Below are 19,251 nucleotides of genomic sequence, written 5' to 3'. Positions count from 1 at the left end.
GCCGCGCCTGCTTCCTGATGTCGAACTGGAGCTGGAGGCGATAACTATCGGCCTCTGGCTCTTCACGTATGATACTTGGCCTTGTCTGCAGCCAGGCTCTCCACACACAGCACTCATCCTCGCCCGAGCCGTGCTTTCTAGCTGTCTGCGCAGGTAGCTGGGCCCCTGCCACTGTTTTTGGAGGAGGGGTGGAGGAGCGAAAGGGAAAGATGATGGCAGCACTAGTGTCATGGATCTAAACTAGGGCTTATTTTTGGGGTAGGGCTTATATTAGGACCTACCCCGAAAATCATGCTAGGGCTTATTTTTGGTGTAGGTCTTATTTTCGGGGAAACATGGTATGTATATGAAACTGTGACCTAACTGTATTAATAACTGAACTGATCTACCTATACTAGCAACCCTATTGAATGTCCGTGTCAATCTGTCCATTGTAACTTCCTGGGTAACTGACCCAACCTCTTGTAATTTAATCCGACTTTGAACTGAATAGGTAAAGGCGGAATAACATAACTTAACTTAACATAACTTACAACACCTCTAGAGCTAAAGTTAATGTTTCAGCCTAGATTCCAGAGATATACCACTTATTCTATAAGCTACATGTAGCCCTGCCCCCAGACCCACCCAGTTCTACCCAGCTCCACACTGTTATGCTCAAGTCACACCCCATTCTGCCTGAGCTCCGCCCCCCCCCCTCAAATTGTTCTCATTCTTGGGACCGTGTCGGGAGGGCATCTGCATGACATCACTGATTTGCATTCTTTCATGCACAGATGCCCTCCTGACGCAGTCCCAAGGTGGAAGCTTTTCAAAACCCGGCCAAAGTGCCGGATTTTGAAAAGCCATCCAGACGCCTGGACATGTCCTCTACAAGGAGGACATGCCTGGGTAAAACCAGATGTCCGATGACCCTAGCTACAAGCTTACATGTGAGGCCTGTACAAACCCACCTTCAAACTACATGCTATCAAAGATATATGTGTAGTTTCAAAATAGTGCACAGCTGGATAACTGGCACCTACCGCTCGTATGTGAATAATAATAATAATAATAACTTTATTCTTATATACCGCCAACAATCTTGCGACTTCTAGGCGGTTTACAATGAAGAGAAACTGTACAGACAGCGAATTACAGAGTATAGCATTGAACATCTAGTGATAGTAACAGGAGAGTTACAGGGTCTGTGTATTACACGGTTTCACAATGAGTAGCATTATACAGTCGACGATATTCAGAGCATAAGTAGGAGAAGAGAAAGGAGATTGCGCTTTGAGTTACAAGACTGCGAAGGTGAAAAAGATAACATAAGATGTTGATGAGAAGTAAGTTGTTAACTTGGTACATTTGAACGAAGGACGGGCACCAGTGGGAAAAACTGGTAACAATTAAAGATAGAAATGTTGGCAGAAGAGGGTAGACGGACTCCTTGGGATGGGAGGAGGCTCCGATTTTAGGGGAGAAGTCTGGTTAGGTTATAAATTTCTTAAACAAGGTGGTTTTTAGTTCTTTCCTAAAGATACTATATGATTCTCTGGCGGCATCAGTGAAGTAGCCTGTCCAAGTTTGCAGTCTACCTGCTTGGAATTTGAATGTTCTATCAAAAAAGGTGCGATATCTACAGCCTATGATATTTGGGTAGGTAAAGAGGTTACGGTTTCTGGTAGGCCTAATAGAGGAGTGGAATTCGAAGTGAGGTAGTAGGTAGCTGGGGGCCAGTCCCCAGATTAGTTTATAGCAGAGGCAGGAGAATTTGAATAGAATTCGTCCTTCAATTGGTAACCAATGAAGGAGTTTGTAGAATGGACTAACATGATCGCTCTTCTTTAGTCCAAATATTAGACAGATAGTATTTTGAACTATTCTCAGTTTTCTCACATTTTTTTTAGATATTCCCAAGTAGACAATGTTACAGTAGTCCAGGGTAGATAAAATCAGTGATTGTACCAATATTCTGAAGGATAGTGGGTCGAAGTATTTTTTTATGGTTTTCAGTTTCCAAAGGATGAAGAAGCATTTTTTAGTCACCGAGTTTATGTGCTCGGTCAGGGTCAGGTGGGTATCCAGGGTGACTCCCAGTATTTTTATGGTTTTTAGTATTGGGTGATCATTGCGAAGATTTTCTCGTTTGGGCTAGCAAGGAAAATCTTTGTCTTTTCTGAGTTTAATTTCAGTTTGAAGTTTAAAGTCCATTTTTCTATTTCAAGCATGATGGAGGAGATATGTTTTGAGTTGGTTGAGGTCACATTTGTTATTGGTATTAGTATGGAGATGTCGTCTGCGTATATATAATAAGTTAGGTTAAGCTTTTGTAAAAGGTGGCCTAGAGAAGAGATGTATGTATTGAACAAGGTGGGAGATAGGGGGGATCCTTGTGGGACTCCCAAGGGGCTTTTCCAGGGTTCAGAGTAATTTCCTTCATGGACCACTTGATAAGATCGTTTGGTTAGGAAACCTTGGAACCAGGTGCTGTCAGTATTCTGCTCATAGGAGTTTGCATTTATCATATGCATGCAGAGTATGCTTGGGGTCAAACCAGGACTGGATCAATCTGCTTGAAAAGCTGGAGCCAGCTGGCAGCTCCAATTACCATGGTCCCCTTTTACAAAGGTGAATATTGTGGCAGGCCACGGTAATCGCTCCAGAACCCATAGGGATTTGATGGGTATCAGGACATTTGCCATGTAGCAGTCGCTACCGTGCCTTTGTAAAAAAAAAAAAAAAAAAGTGATTTCAGGGGAAGTTAGGCCAGTGCGAGCAGCAGGACTAGAGTAATTGCTCGTGCTGGTACAGATTTTAAAGAGGTATGAGGGTGGGGAAGGGAGGGCATGAGCGTGGCTTTGGGGGGCGGAGAGGTGCCGGCACCTCCACCATGATGGCGCCCGGGGCGGTCCCCTAACTATGCCACCGTGTTAAAGAAATGGCTGAGATTTCTGGTTATCTCAATTTTCTTAAAGCTGTGAAAACAGGGCTTTTTACAAACACATCGGCTATTGCAACTCTTTATTCCAAGGGACAATAAGAACATAGATAATTACAATGGAAGCCAACCAATAAGACAATAAGAATGGAAGCCAACCACGCCCTATTCCAGAAGAAACTGAAAACTCTACTGTTTGACAATTAATACCTACAAAATTCTTATAGGCACCTGTCTTAGCTTAGTACGACTAAGATCTCTTTGAACACCTGTTTTGCTAATTCGATTAGGCTCTTCTTCTCCTTTCCCCATTCCTCCCCTCTAAACCAACTACCCTTTTCTTTCTTTGAGTTTCTTTCTTTGTTTAGGTTTCTGTGACGCACAAATATTAGATTAGATTAGATAACTCAAAAAGAAAGCCACCGGTTACAGCTCATCCAAAATACTGCCATCAAACTTATTCACAATTCAAGAAAATAAGACCACCTCACTCCATTACTCCATGAAGCTCATTGCCTGCCAGTTTCCCATCGCATCACATACAAAATACCCCTACTCGTATTCAAAATCAAACTGACCCACTCCCCATCTTTCCTAGATAAGCATCTCTTCCCCTATGCATCCTCTCAGGCTCTGATTTCTGCTGATCGGACTCTTTTGACCGTCACCTCAATCAAAGAACTCTTCTACACCGTCTTCGAAACACCATCTTCTCCGCTACGGCCCCTTAGAACATAAGAACATAAGCAATGCCTCCACTGGGTCAGACCCGAGGTTCATCATGCCCAACAGTCCGCTCACGCAGCTGCCCAACAGGTCCAGGACCTGCGCAGTAGCTCTCTATCTATACCCCTCTATCCCTTTTTCCAGCAGGAATTTGTCCAATCCTTTCTTGAACTCCAGTACCGTACTCTGTCCTATTACGTCCTCTGGAAGCGCATTCCAGGTGTCCACCACACATTGGGTACAGAAGAACTTCCTAGCATTCGTTTTGAATCTGTCCCCTTTCAACTTTTCCAAATGCCCTCTTGTTCTTATATGTTCTGAAAGTTTGAAGAATCTGTCCCTCTCTACTCTCTCTATGCCCTTCATGATCTTGTAGGTCTCTATCATGTCTCCTCTGAGTCTCTGCTTTTCCAGGGAGAAGAGCCCCAGTCTCTCCAATCTTTCAGTGTATGAGAGGTTTTCCATGCCCTTAATCATTTGTGTCGCTCTCCTCTGGACCCTCTCAAGTGTTGCCATATCCTTCTTAAGGTACAGTACCTTCCTTCTGAGATGCCATGCCGTCACACCTCCATCTTGAAAACTCTCTTGATGAACTCAAAACCTTTTTATTCCAAGACGCCTACGAAAATACAAATTAGATCTCTTCTCCAGCCAGCCTCAGTGATTAATACGAACCGCTTTTATGAAGCGACCATCCTTCCTTGCTTGTTCTTCCCTTTCCCTTCTTACCACCCTTTAATTTTTATTTTAAATTCGATGTATTTTTGAATTTTCCCTCTCTCAAGCACCTCCTGTATCAATCCTCATCCTCCCCATTTACTATTTAAAATTCTTATTTTAGCATTGTAAACCAATCAGATACCTGTTGATGGCGGTCAATCAAACTGTAAATAAACTTGGAAACTAACATCAAATTTTAAATGTTGCTACTATGGATGATTTTTTTATTTTGATATTTGGAATTGTTTTATGTGATGTAATAAGGTATGTTATAATTTCTTGTAAACCACTTTAATACTTTGTGCTAAATGGTATATCAAGTGAATGAATCAAATCAAGCCAAAAATGTGCCCTCCAGCACACTGATCTATGAATCATCTGCTTATTATGGGATGCGCCACTTACTCCAACCTAGACAGGTCTTCCACATCCTCAGCTTCTATACAATGCATTTCATCAATGTATACCTGAAACACAGGAAACATTTAGTGTTAAGATGTACAACAGATACTTTGCATGGAAATTTCTTGACCGTTGGTAACATGTTACCTGCTGCCGTGTCAAGTCCATCTCCAGGATATCTTCGGTGACATCTTCCGCCTCCCATTTTTCTCGGAATGCATTTATCCTTTGGGGTTTGGTGAAATTATGCTCCTGGTACATTGACCATTTGCTGAGATTTTCGATTGTGAGCTTTGGGAGTAGAGTTTCTGAGTTCAGCCAGGCTGTAGCATCGCACTTCACAGACCGACTCTGAGCCCAGTGCACCTGGGCTGTTGTCTCAAATAAATCGTTTGGCTTAATATCTGTAATCTCTTTGTCACCTTCCAAGTAAGATCCACCAAGATGCTCCAGCTCTTTACTTTGTGGTATGAAGTCAAAAGTACACGAGTCTGTATTACCTCCTTGAGACCTTTTGCTTTTAGCGCCTCGACGCTCTGGTAGCACTGTCCGTTCTTGAGTAAAGAAATTAGATTTAGTAACATTTCTGTTTACCAGCTTATCTACTATGTTGGTTGAAGGATTCACTAGCCCAGGCACTTTAAATTGGCTTGCGATGGATTTTGTCTTATGGAAGTCATCAGTTGGTGATATATACACCTTATCCTTGCGTGAAGAATCTTGACTATTTTTTTTAACAACGTAGTCCATCAGAGATGTTGACTTATATCCTGGATGCACAGACATAATTGCTTTCCTGTTGGGTAGATTTTTGGATTGTGTTTGCTGTAGCTCCTCTTTCACATTGGATGCCCCTTTAGATTTAATAAAGCAGTGGACCCTGGGAAACACAATGGCATACTTTGGATCAGTCACGTTGGTCTTTTCTTCAAAAGGCCCATCAAAAGTTAATGCATGTGGGGAAGGATTGCTTTCATGTTGTGGTGAATCCATTAAAACTTGCTCCGTTTCTTCGATAATGTTTAGCATAGCCTCACTGGCCTGGTCTCTCTCGAGCAACAGCTGGTAGTTACCTGTGCTATGCAAATCAACCTTTCCCTTTAATTCTCGTGTGGAACTAGATAGTCTGTTAACTAAGCCAGTGGTATTAGCAATTCTTAGAGCCACTCTTCGTTTAAATGCAATGCACTTTTTCTTGTTCTTCTTCCTCTTACCAAACTTTTTAAAAAGCCAATCTGTTATTCCAATAGCTCGGGCCACACTTGCAAGTCGTTCCTTTAGGATGTTTTTCTTACAAGTGTTGTGACTAAACCAACTGGCCACTTTCCTGAAAGCCAAAATAGAACGATTAGTCCTGGAATGTTTTTGGACACCCTGGGCCTCTGGTTCTGCTTCAGGTAACATATCTTCATTCACTTCCTCTTCATCTTCTTCCTGATCCTTAACCTCAGAACTCTTAATGGAGGCCAGTTTCACTTTTCCAATAACTTTTACCATTTTCTTTTTATTAGCCCTGAGCTGCTTATTGCCGGTTGATATTCTGGTGTTTGAAGAGCTGTTGGAAATATTAGAAAGGCTGGACCTTGATTCTTGAAATTTCTGATCTGGATTGGTCTTTCTAGACCTCATTTTTACAGGATCTCTTGAACTCTTTTTGGAACACACACTTTCAGCCTCATTCATGTCGGAACTGTCTTCGGTGCTCCTTAATGCCTTTTTCTGATGCATTCTTGATAGAACTTTGGCTCTTGCATCTTTGTGTCTACTTTTCAAGTTAAGAATGATATGAGATTGATTGGTAAGAGCACTATTTGGTTTCCTTGGATGCACAGTCACCTTCTTGCTTGGATTGTCTGTTTCTTTTATCGCTTCAAGGTTTGCTGAGCTCTGGGATTCATTTCTCTGTTTGATGGGCTGGGTAGAGTTTATATTATTTCCCAACATCTTTCCAATGTTAGTCACTTTCTTTGTTATTCTGCCTCTTGTCTTATTTATTTGACTAGTTTTAGTAATACCAGCATTGAGAAGTCTGGCTTTCACACCAAGAGGCAGTGGGTTTTCCCTTGTGGCGTGTTTTAGTTCTACTTCCGAATTTTTGTGAATATTTTCCTCATACTTGTTTTCATCTTCTTCATCACTTTCATCTTCTTCATCAGATTTCTCTCTCTCAATCTCAGAAATATCTTCACCGTCTTCCTTCTCAGATGATTGTTGATCGTGGCCCGGATTATTTTCTACACTGTCTCGTTTCATGGAACTTTCATTTGAGCCTTTGGTTTCACTCTCGGATCTGCTTGTACCTTCATTTCTCTCATCGCTTTCACTTGAGCTGCTTTGGTTATATTTTGAAATGTGATTTCTCTTTTTAGTTTTGACCTCCTTTTCAGAGTCTATGGAGTCACTCTCTTCTTCACTTTTCTGACTTTTTACCGATTCCCTTTGTTCTTTTCTACCGCTTCCACTAGGTGTCCCTTGACCTGTGTCCAACTCTTGGATTTCTTCATCTAAATTATTACATGGAGTATTTTCTGATGATAGCTCAGGTTCATCACCATCAGAACTACTTTCTTCTGAAGAGCTGCTTTCAACTTCACCAGCCTCCTTATTTTGTCCACTTTTGCTTCGGTTTTCTTCATTTTTAATATCAGACTCGTCATCTGAACTTTCTTGATTTCCTTTCTCTACTTTTACCTTCGCTGATGGTCCAGCACATTTTCTGTGGTGCCCAACAGCCTTCATCCCTTTTCCTACGGACAGAAGATCTTTATTTCCCTTGGACAGAGAAACAATCTTTTCACTCCTAGCTTCTGGTTTTGAGTTCTTGTTGCCTTTCTTTTCAAAATGGTGCTTCTTTCTCTTTGATTCATTCTGTTGAGATTTCCCATCCCTAACAGACTTCGGAGATTCAGTGTCACTAATATTGCTGTTGTTCACAGTTAGGGTCGAATGCACCATAGGATTTACCTTAAATGTGCCCTCTTTTTTATTGTATAAACTTGATTTCCTTCCCTTAACTTTTCTGCCTGACTTCAGGTCTCTTTGCTTTGTATCTTTTCCCTTCATCTCCTCTAACCCTGAACCTAGTTTTGGTGAATCTTCTTTGGTGTCTCTACCTTTATCTTCAGATCTTCTGTGCTTATTTCCTTGGGCAACATTGTCTTTGCCCCCTGTAGTTTTTATTTCTATATTTTTTTGAGATCTGTCTTTACCTGAAGCAGAGATGACAAGCTTGCTTTTTTCCGAAACAACCTTTTTAGCTTTAGATCGATCACAATATTTTTTTTTCCTCACTGCTCCCTTTTTGTTCTTGGACTTTTTAGGATGAATGTCCTTTTTCTTTGATTTGAATGGCTTCTCTTTGCTGGTACACCCAGATTTTTTTCCACCAACTCTTTTCTTGGTCTTTGATTTTGAGGGTCCCATTTTAAAAATATTTCTATACTCGACTCCTCCTCTTTAAATTCACCTATGAAAGAATATTGACAGAATATTATAAGAACATAAGAATAGTCTTAGTGGATCAGACCAATAGTCTATCTAGCCCAGGGGTGTCAGATGTTGGTCCTCGAGGGCCGCAATCCAGTTGGGTTTTCAGAATTTCCCCCAATGAATATGCTTGAGATCTATTAGCATACAATGAAAGCAGTGCATGCATATTCATTGGGGAATCCTGAAAACCCAACTGGATTGCAGCCCTCGAGGACCGACATTTGACACCCCTGATCTAGCCCAATATCCTATCTCCATGGTGGCTAATCCAGGTCAGTTCATAGACAACGGCGCGAAAGACAAAGGCGCGCCCAGACAATTGAGCGCAGTGCGGAGGCGCGCACCACTCAAAATTACTGTTTTTAGGGGCTCCGACGGGGGTTTTTGTTGGGGAACCCCCCCCCCACTTTACTTAATAGACATCGCGCCGGCGTTATGGGGGGTTTGGGGGTTGTAACCCTCCACATTTTACTGTAAACTTAACTTTTTCCCTAAAAACAGGGAAAAAGTGAAGTTTTCAATAAAATGTGAGTGGTTACAACCCCCCACACCCCCCACAACGCCCCCACAACGCGGCGCGATGTCTATTAAGTAAAGTGGGGGGGTTCCCCCCCACACACACCCCCGTCGGAGCCCTAAAAACATTAATTTTGAGCGGTGCGCGCCTCCGCGCTGCGCTCAATTGTATGGGCGCGCCTTTGTCCCGGCGCGCTTTTGACCTGACACCATCCAGGTCACATGTACCTGTCAAAAACCCAAAAAGTAGCAACATTCCATGCTACCGATCCATGGCGAGCAGTGGCTTCTCCAATGTCTGTCTCAATAGCTTCTATTGTAGAGCTAATACGTGTTTGTAAAATTGCACAATATGAGAAAATCAAATATCCCTTGCCACTGTATCATTCCACACATAACAACCAAAGAACATTTCTGAATTCAAGAGAGAATACGAGTAAAACTTAAAAAAAAGGAATTCTCTTATATGGTAGACTGGCCCTACTTAGTACTTCCCAGGATCCATTGCATGGGGGAGGATGCCACCAATTTTCAAGATGGTAGTGCCAGACACAGGAATGAGTGGGCAACATTCCTGCCTCTTAATGTATGATAGGGGAAGGGGGGATGCTACTAGGCATCAGGGAATGGGATTTTTTTTTTTGAGTTGGGGTGGGATCAGGTAGGGAGGTCATTACACATCAGGGATTAGTTTTGAGTCAGGGGAGGGAAAGGGGGTGCTATTAAAAATAATGGGGGGGTTTCAGTCTGGGAGGGAAAGAAGAAACATAGAAACATAGAAAAAGACGGCAGATAAGGGCCGCGGCCCATCCAGTCTGCCCACCCTAATGACCCTCCCTTATTTAGCTCTGTGCAGAGATCCCACGTGACGATCCCATTTCTTCTTAAAATCAGGCACGCTGCTTGCCTCGATCACCTGAAGTGGAAGTCTATTCCAGCGATCAACCACTCTTTCGGTGAAAAAGTATTTCCTGGTGTCGCCGTGCAATTTCCCGCCCCTGATTTTCCATGGATGTCCTCTTGTCGCCGTCGGACTTTGAAAAAGAAGATATCTTCTTCTACCTCGATACGGCCCGTGAGATATTTGAACGTCTCGATCATGTCTCCCCTCTCTCTGCGTTCCTCGAGTGAGTATAGCCGTAATTTATCCAGCCGTTCCTCGTACGGGAGATCCTTGAGTCCCGAGACCATCCGGGTGGCCATTCGCTGGACTGACTCAAGCCTCAGTACATCCTTGCGGTAATGAGGCCTCCAGAATTGTACACAGTATTCCAGATGGGGCCTCACCATGGATCTATACAACGGCATAATGACTTCAGGCTTGCGGCTGACGAAACACCCCCAGAAGATCATGCTGGGTGGGAAAATTCCTTTTCTTAAGCATGGGGGGTTGGTGGGCAGGATGGTGGATATTGTTACACACCAGGAATTGGGGGGGGGGGGGTGGCATGGCAATATAACATGTTTATGTCTTTAAATGCCAGCCTTCCTACATAGGCCAGAGCCAATCACCCATTCAGACACTGACAGGAAAGGCGACATTTTTCAATGAGTTGCGGATTATTGCCGAAATTTTAGTACTGTATGTGGCAGCAATTCTGTGGCATTAATTTCATGGTAGAGCCGTGGCTCTATTGTGAGGCTTTCTGCACTGGCTCTTTAGATTGTACAATCTCCAAGGAGAGGAATAATAATAATAATAACTTTATTCTTCTATACCGCCACAATCTTGCGACTTCTAGGCGGCTTACATTCAAGAGAGCTGGACATTCAGCGATTTACAATATGTAGAAGGAGTACAGAGTACAGAGACTTTAAGAAATCGAAATTACAAAATATAGTGTTTGCTAAGAAAAAAAAGAGAAAATTACAATATACAGTTTGTTTAGAGATTCAAAAAAAACAGTGAAAATTACAATATATAGTTTGTTTAGAGATCCAGACGAATTAGAAGAAAGGAAGGTGAGTTCATTCAGCTGCTGGGTATTTTCAACTACTGAGAAGAGTGAGCTGAATCCAATTTCCCCTTTCCTTCATCTGTAGTCTCTGATCACAGTATTTCTGACTAATGTTACTCTTCATATACTGCTCTCCTTAGACATATTAAAATGCTAGAAGGGTATACAAATGTGCAATAAAAGGAATGACCCTGAGTAACTATTATGACAAAAAGTGCTTACAGTAAAATCTAAAAAATTATGATTTTGCGACTTGCTATTTGCAAACTACTTTAGGATCTCCGAAGATGAACAATTTATTAGCACTGGGCAAACTGGCTAGACCATTTCAATTTTTATTTGCCATCATCCACTATGTTACCCTACAAAATGACCCTAAGCCAGTTCCGGTGATCTCTTAGATCAAGAAACCATGGAAGAAGACAGAACCCTTCCAATGTAATTCTTTCAGCATCTAATTAGATTCTATTTAAGCAAAATACCTGCAACTCTTCACTTTCCCGAGGCAATATTAAGTCATACTGCTTTGCCGGGTCTTTGGAAGCTCTTCATCCATCCTTAGTGTTTCCAGTTTCAGAGAGGTGAGGTGTCTTTTGTACGGTCGTGCCCTTTGGTTGTCCGAACCCAGGCTGGAATTCGGACGTCTCCTTGACTGAGCATCTCCTCAGATACTCATCAGGGGACAGAGCAACAGAAGACAGCATCAATAATTCAGTGTTACATGTGGCATTCTCTGAGCTTTCAGCACTCCGGCGTTTGGACTGCAAAGAATCTGATGAAAGAGAAAGGCTCATTTTGAACTGAACTGAAAGGTCTTGTAGAGCCGATTCATTCAAACAAATAATAATTCTAGACTTCAAGACAAAGAGGTCAGATCTCTTTCTCCACCGTACTGCAACATACTGATACAAGCTGGCATAACCAGATCAAATGTTTAAGGCATAATGACAGTCCAAATAGATCCAAAATATACACATAGGGCATTTATTACAAATGGTATCACCTATGAAGTATATCAATCTCGATGGGGAAATGTGACTGTATCTGCTGAGAAAGGCTAGCGTAAATGCAGAGAGAGAATCAAGATATTGTCAACGATATTTTAAAATGGAGCAAAAACAACTGCTCACTTTCAATAGAGTACAAAGACCCAGAAAGGAAGAAAGGTTACTCAAGGTCAAATAAAGAAAAACATGATTAGGACTCCACCTTTCCACCACCCTATGTGGTTTATCCAGCATTAGAACACACTTGCTACCTAAGAGAAAGCTGAATAAAAAGTGGGAAAGTTTACTTTCTCAAACTAGAGTAGATTCCATTCCTAGTATAATTCTGGTCACCATATCTAAAAAAAAAAAAAAACAGATATAGTGGAATTAGAAAAGGGTCAAAAAGGGCAACCAAAAGGGGCAGGAACTCCTCTTATAAAAGGAAAGGTCTAAGAGAGGTTAGGGCTCTTCCTCTTGGAAAAAAAAGATGGCTGGGGGGATATGATAGAGGTGGGAAGTGTGTGGTGCAGTGGTTAAAGCTACAGCCTCAGCATCCTGGGGTGCGAGTTCAAATCCCACCCTGCTCCTTGTGATCCTGGGCAAGTCACTTGGGGCTAGATTCACAAAGCAAACCGATCGTGTACCGATCGGTTTGCGACCCCCTTTGCAACCAGATTTCCCTCCTGCACTATTCACTAACCTCTCCTCGATCCGCTTCGAATCCGTGCATGCAAATGAGGAGAAATGCATGCAAAGTAGACAGGGACGCGATTCACCAAAGAAATTTCGGGCTGGCCGATCAACCCATGAAGCGACTGCTGGGGACCAGTCAAAAACGTCTTTCCGACTCTCCAGCTCCATTGAAGCCCTGCTCTCTGCTGCCCCGAATCTCTCCTGCCTGCCCCAATGCTCTTCCCTGATGTCTCTGGCCTGCTCTGCCCCGAATCGCAGCCCTGCTTGTCCCCATCTCGCCTGCCTGCTCTGCCCCGATATCGCCGCCCTGCTCTGGCCCAGTTTTCTTCTGCCTGCCACTCTGAATCTCTCCTGCGGGTTAAAACCATGGGCTCGCTAGGCTGCAAAACAGTAAAAAAAAAAAAGTAAAAAAAAGTCGCATCCCAAAAGTGTCTTGACGCATATGTAGACCATCTACAGATGGTCTGCGCATGCACGGAATCCCACACTAGCGATCTATGTCAGCCAGATGAGGGCCAGCCAGCATGGCTTCAGCAAAGGACATTGTATATCTAGATTTTCAGAAGGCATTCGACAAAGTTCCGCATGAACGGCTACTTCAAAAAATTGCGAGCCATGGAATCAAGGGTGAAATACTCACGTGGATTAAAAACTGGCTGGAGCATAGAAAACACAGAGTGGGGGGTAAATGGACAAAACTCAGACTGGAAAAGCAACACCAGTGGAGTGCCGCAGGGTTCGGTGCTTGGACCCGTGCTCTTCAACATCTTTATAAACGATCTGGAAATTGGTACGAGTGAGGTGATTAAATTTGCAGACGATACTAAGTTATTCAGAGTAGTGTGAAGACGCAGGAGGATTGCAAAGACCTGCAACGTGACATAAACACGCTTGAGAAATGGGCCGCGACATGGCAAATGAAGTTCAACGTGGATAAGTGTAAGGTCATGCATGTCGGTGACAAAAATTTTATACACGAATACAGGATGTCTGGGACGTTACTTGGAGAGACCCCTCCCCAGGAAAGAGACTTGGGAGTGCTGGTCGACAGGTTGATGAAGTCAACTGCGCAAGACAGTATATCAAATCCTTTATCTTTTAGTGCAGGGGTCTCGAAGTCCCTCCTTGAGGGCCGCAGACCAGTCGGGTTTTCAGGATTTCCCCAATGAATATGCATGAGATCTATGGGCATGCACTGCTTTCAATGCATATTCACTGGGGAAATCCTGAAAACCCGACTGGATTGCAGCCCTCAAGGAGGGACTTTGAGATCCCTGTTTTAGTGTATTCCTCTGCATTCCACAAGAGTCTTTGTTGTTTTACTGTTGTGTTATTCTATCTCCTACACCCTTTTCTCTCCTAGTGTAGAATAACTCTTTTAGCTTTCATCTTATTTCATGTCCTGTTCTGGCTATATTTCCTTTACTAAACTGCTCAGATATCCATTGGATTGTGGAGGTATATCAAATAGGAATAAATATGTAAGAGTGAAGAGACACCGATTAAAGCACCTGACTATTAAAACATAGCATTGGCAATTCTATAAACCGGTGCTTCATTTCAGTTGCCACAAACTTAGGCCTATATTCACTAAACTCACCAATCGTGTCCCGACCAGTTTGCGATCATTCCCCAACCCCGACCCGATTCACTAACCTTCTGCCTGTTCCATCTCCCACCCGATCCGCCCATGTAAATGAGGGGAAATGGCATGCATAAGTAGGAAGCCATCGATTCACTAAGCAGAAGAAGAAACACCGATTGGGTTTGCCGATCCGAAATGAAGCGACCGCCGAGGACCAGTGGCTTACTGTCCTTGCCGACTCTCCAGCTCTCTGCCGCCCTGAAATCCCAGTATCGAGGTTGCAAAACAACCATCAACATGAAAATAAAACTGTATATTTGCATGCGAACTCCCTTTTTATATATTCTGCAAAAAGCGCAGTGTGAGCGCGTGGTTTTAACCTGCGGGTTTAAAGTGTATTCTGTTCCATAATCTGGCTGCACAAATTGAAATGATTCCTTTTAAAATGTCCACTCGTAGGGCCAGCAAGTAAACTGCAGCCACCCCTCCCCCTTTATTTCAACCTCGCTTGTGCGACGAGCAAGCGCATGCGCAAGTCGCATCTACAACCAACAAGGATAATCTGCTCATGCGTCTCGATCACTATAGGGCGTGCGTCCGATCAGACCATTTGCACGAAGAATCTGTAGCGAATCGGTCGCTCGGCAAAACTCGGCCAAGAATTGCCCAACAACGATCCAGATCGGTGAGTTTGGTGAATCTTGGCCTAATTAGTGCCAGTTCTATAACAGCTTGAGTGTGTGCTCAAGCCAATGGCTGGGGTTAAGTGGACACACCTAAATACCCTGTGCAAAGCACACAATGGATAGTATTCTATAAGTTGTGTGGGTCGCTTGACGATATGCCATTGCATATCCACAACGTGTGCAAGCTCTGTCCATGCGCATACCCCCCGAGAGTTAGGTGCACTGTTTATATAATAGCACTTACATACGTAACTAGCAATTTATGGTACCAATTGCACACTATTAGGGCTAAAATTTAGGTGCTGGTTCATAGAAATCACCTTTATTGATAAGAGCCAGCAAAGAAAAGAGCTTATTATAAATGTTTATGTTTATTGAGAGCTTCTACCATGTTTCCTCAAAAATAAGACTTACCATGATTTTTTAAGATGCTCCTAATATAAGCCCTACCACAAAAATAAGCCCTAGTTAAGATCGACCCCCGAAGCCCACCCCTCAAATTTCCCCAACACTCTCCAACTCCATCCCTGACACTAGTGCTGTCCGATTTGCCAAAAAAAATCAGACTAGTTTGATTCAGCGACCCCCCCCACCCCTGTAAGACCTGACAAACATCTGCTCCGAGGCCTCCTAAAGCAGCAGCAGCAGCAGTGTTCTGAAAGGGCTGCTTAACAGCCTTCCCTGCCGGGGCCTTACCTCTACCGTGTCACTGATGACATCATCAGTGATGCAGCAGAGGGAAGGCCCTGGTGGGGAAGGCCAAGAAGCAGCCTGTTCAGAGTGCTGCTGCCGCTGTTGCTTTTAGAGGCCTCGGAGGTATGGTATATGTCAGTCTCACTGTGGGAGGGTCGGTGGGGTTCTGCTGTACTGGGGTTGGGAGGGAGGGATAGAAAGATGCTGCACATGAGGATTGGTGAGAGGGGAGGAAAGATTCTGCACATGGGGGTGGGGAGAAAAGAAAAAGGAAGAATTTGGGGGGGGGGAGAAGAGGAAGGGAGATGATTGTTGTACATGAAAAAAAATGGTTCATAGATGAAAGCGCGTGGGACAATCGCGCACAGACAAATGCGCAGGACGTCAGTGTGCCGGATTAAAAGTTAAATACAAAGCGTTCCAAGGGGGGGTTTGGTGGGGGAACCTCCCAGTTTACTTAAAAGGGTTGGTGCTGCTGTTAGGGGTTAGGGGTGGGTTAGGGGTTTGGGGGGAGGGAGGGACCCCACCCATTACAGAGGAAAGTGTAATTTTTCCCTGTTTTAGAGAAAAATTTCACTTTCCTCTGTAAGCGAGGGGGGTGTCCCCCATCCACCCCCACGGGCAGTGCCAACACTTCTAAGTAAAGTGTGTGGGGGGTTTACCCCCACACACACACCCCCTCGTAGCGCTTTAAATTTAACTTTTAATCCAGCGCGCTGATGTCCTGAACACATTTGTCTGTGCTCATTTGTCCGTGTGCGATTGTCCCATCACCAAAAAAATAAGACAGCCCCCGAAAATAAGACCGAATGCGTTGTTTGGAGCAGAAATTAATATAAGACCCAGTCTTATTGTTGGGGAAATATAATATACTGCTACTAATAACTGGGGAGTTCATTCAAAACTACATAGAAAAATCAAGCTAACAGAATACTTCAGTCACACATGGCAGGAATACTGTTAGGGGTCAGAGAGAGAGCCCTAAGCCAGCTGGAAGCTAAAGAAGTACAGCCTGAGCTTTACGGTTCCCAGTTATGCCTAATACCAGCTCTAGCAGGATACATATTTCAAATCTGAAATAGTCTAATCACAAAATATAAAATAAATTAATTTTTTTCTACGTGCTGTTGTCTGGTAATTTTATTCTTCAAATCACATTGGTCTCAGGCTTTGGTTTTGGGTTCCTTCTGTCTTAATTGTGGCATGGCTGGCTCCTGAAGGTAAAATAGGCACAAGAGGAGCTGGGGAAGGGATGCTGAATGTGGCACGGGCGCAATTGTTTTTACCACAGGAAAAAGACTTTTCACCGCTCCCTTGAGGTGGTAAAAGGTCTTGTCCCCATTCCTGCGGTACACCAATTGCAAATGTCTCCATTCCTGTTGATTTACTATGGTGACCACGGTTTACCGCGGTAAACGGTCCCCGTGTCATTTTCTAGTTGTAGGTTTAAACCCACACTGCTCCTTGTGATCCTGGGCAAGTCACTTAATCCTCACATTGTCCCAGGTACTTTAGAGAGATTGTGAGTCCGCCAGGACAGACAGAGAAAGATGCTTGCGTACCTGAATAAATTCATGTAAACCATTCTGAGCTCCTCTGGGAGAATGGTATAGAAAATTGAATAAATAAAAAGCAGGAAAAGTTTCAGCCTCTGATAACCAGAGCTGGTATTGTGACGTCATAATGCCTCATTCCACCAATGCCTAAGAGCCAACCTCATCAGTGATGTCACAATGGCTTGATTGTCCTATATTGGCTCACTTTTACTACATTTTGATTTCTAGAGTGGCGCAGTGGGTAAAGCTATAGCCTCAGCACCCTGAGGTTGTGGGTTCAAATCCCATGCTGCTCCTTGTGATCCTGGGCAAGTCACTTAATCCTCATATTGTCCCAGGTACTTTTTAGAGAGATTGTGAGCCCGCCAGGACAGACGGGGAAAATGCTTGCGTACCTGAATAAATTCACGAAAACCATTCTGAGCTCCCCTGGGAGAATGGTTTAGAAAATTAACCTCCTCCCCCTCCCCCCTTTTACAAACCTGTAGCACTATTTTTAGCACCGGCCACAGCGGTAACAGCTCCGACACTCATAGAATTCCTATGAGCGTCGGCGCTGTTACCGCCATGGCCGGCGTGATAAACCATGCTACGGTTTGTAAAAAAGGGAGGGCTGTAATTTGTTAATTCTTAAATGAACCTCGAACAGTACTTTCAAGGTGATGCTATCAGGAGCTGACATCAATGGTTTTATTCCCAATATAAGAAAAATAATTCCCAAAATAATTTCCATATACTTTTCCTCATTCCAAGTACAATTTATCTTTAGTCACCTTTATCTTCTTATTCATGTTGCTCTATTTTATCTATTCGTTCGTTCCTCCTCAGCTTACCCCTTATGCTGTCTACTGAGATATTTTTAATATGGACATGGCCAGTAGTGAATATTTATTGCATATGTGGGAGTTATTCACCCAAGTATACAGCAATTATTTTTTCAAAAAAGCAGTAAACAAATCCTAATAAACATTGAATAAAATTATGCTTTCCTCAGCTTAGTAACTGCCAGATCTGAAGTTCCAGATAATGGATTGTAAAGGAGTCTCTGGCAGCCCAGTCGCACTGTCTGCAATGTGATAATCAGATTATCTGTCGGGTGCTCCACACCTTTCATCCGGCAACTTGCACCATTCAAGATAAGTACTCACCTAAGTTTTGGACATATTCAGCTGTTCCGTGGGAACACAATGGCTTTATCCATCACAGCAGGGCCCCTCAGGGTATATGCAACGTTATTCTTTATGTTAGAGCACATCATTATATTTTAAACGACTTGCAAAGGGCAGTAATTGTGGGGCAAACTAGCACGATTTGAAAGCTGTTCCTGCTAAGTGCTAAAGTTGACAGTTTATAACGATTGTGATGTCCTGTGAACTGAGATATACTAGCAGTTATTAGATTGCAATGTCTTTTTAGATTTATTTATATATATTTGTTGCAATTAAGCAGAATTTTGAAAAAAAATGAATAATCTGTAAGGGGAAGCACACCTTCGTTAAATACTAAAGTGAACTAAACAGATGTAGCTTGTGGACTTTTATTCTGAGTTTAAGATGGATAAGAAACACCGTTGAGAACATTTGCAAAAAGTTGGACAACTTGTCTCAGTGCATTTTTGTAAAATAATGGCATTAAAATACCCCAGGTTAATGCTCTTAACCCTTTCAGGACCAAGGGACATATTTGTCCCATAACTTTAAAATCCTATACATTTTGATTGGGATAGTCTACAGTTCTAAATTTGATATGTACGGATTCCATAGGATACTGCCTTTATGTAAACAAACTGGTTCCGACATTCATTCATTAGCGTCGTTGCCAGATGGACGAGAAGATTCACTTGCCACACTGTCCATAAGCCAGAAGTGTGATTTAAAAAAAAAAATAATAATGATATTTCACAAAAAAAAAAATCAATTTTTTGGCATCTGCAAGCCCTTTTTACCATAAAAATGTCGTCAAAACCACAAAAATTGGCCTACGATCCTTATGGTCCTGAAAGGGTTAAAATCACATTCTATCGGTGTGCAATTTTGAGTAACTTAATCGTGGGCTGACGAATTCGCAGTAATTAAGTCCTTTTTTTTTTTACTCTGTTTGGCTCAAGGGAGTGGCTTGAACCCATATCCTGGAGAACCTTTCTCTTCCAATTTTGGCCCATTTCTCGCCTCAAAAACCCAAACAACAACAAAAAACCCCACTCTAATTCATGGCGATAAAGAAACCCGAGAAGGGCAGATCTTATGGCGACTAGAAAAACGAAAACAATTAAGCTACAAGCTTTGGAAACATTTCTGCATGGATTCTTCAGGTGC

General features: G+C 42.9%; 1 protein-coding gene across 1 annotated transcript in view; it reads right to left on the bottom strand.

Moving 5' to 3' along the window:
• The window catches only part of MYO15B (myosin XVB), a 117,113-nt gene extending 98,537 nt beyond the window's left edge, over positions 1-18,576 (bottom strand). Inside the window, exons 1-3 of the mRNA XM_033960997.1 lie at positions 18,085-18,576; positions 4,919-8,237; positions 4,775-4,836 (exon numbers count right to left, since the gene is read on the bottom strand). Coding sequence (XP_033816888.1) covers positions 4,775-4,836; positions 4,919-8,194 — 3,338 coding nt within the window. The 5' untranslated portion in view covers positions 8,195-8,237; positions 18,085-18,576. The remainder of the gene's footprint in view (positions 1-4,774; positions 4,837-4,918; positions 8,238-18,084) is intronic.
• Positions 18,577-19,251: the final 675 nt, after the last annotated feature.

This window comes from Geotrypetes seraphini, chromosome 10, assembly GCF_902459505.1.
Source record: "Geotrypetes seraphini chromosome 10, aGeoSer1.1, whole genome shotgun sequence".
NCBI lineage: Eukaryota > Metazoa > Chordata > Amphibia > Gymnophiona > Dermophiidae > Geotrypetes > Geotrypetes seraphini.
Note: the sequence above shows the minus strand (reverse complement) of the source record. Positions and strands in the feature narration are given on the sequence as shown.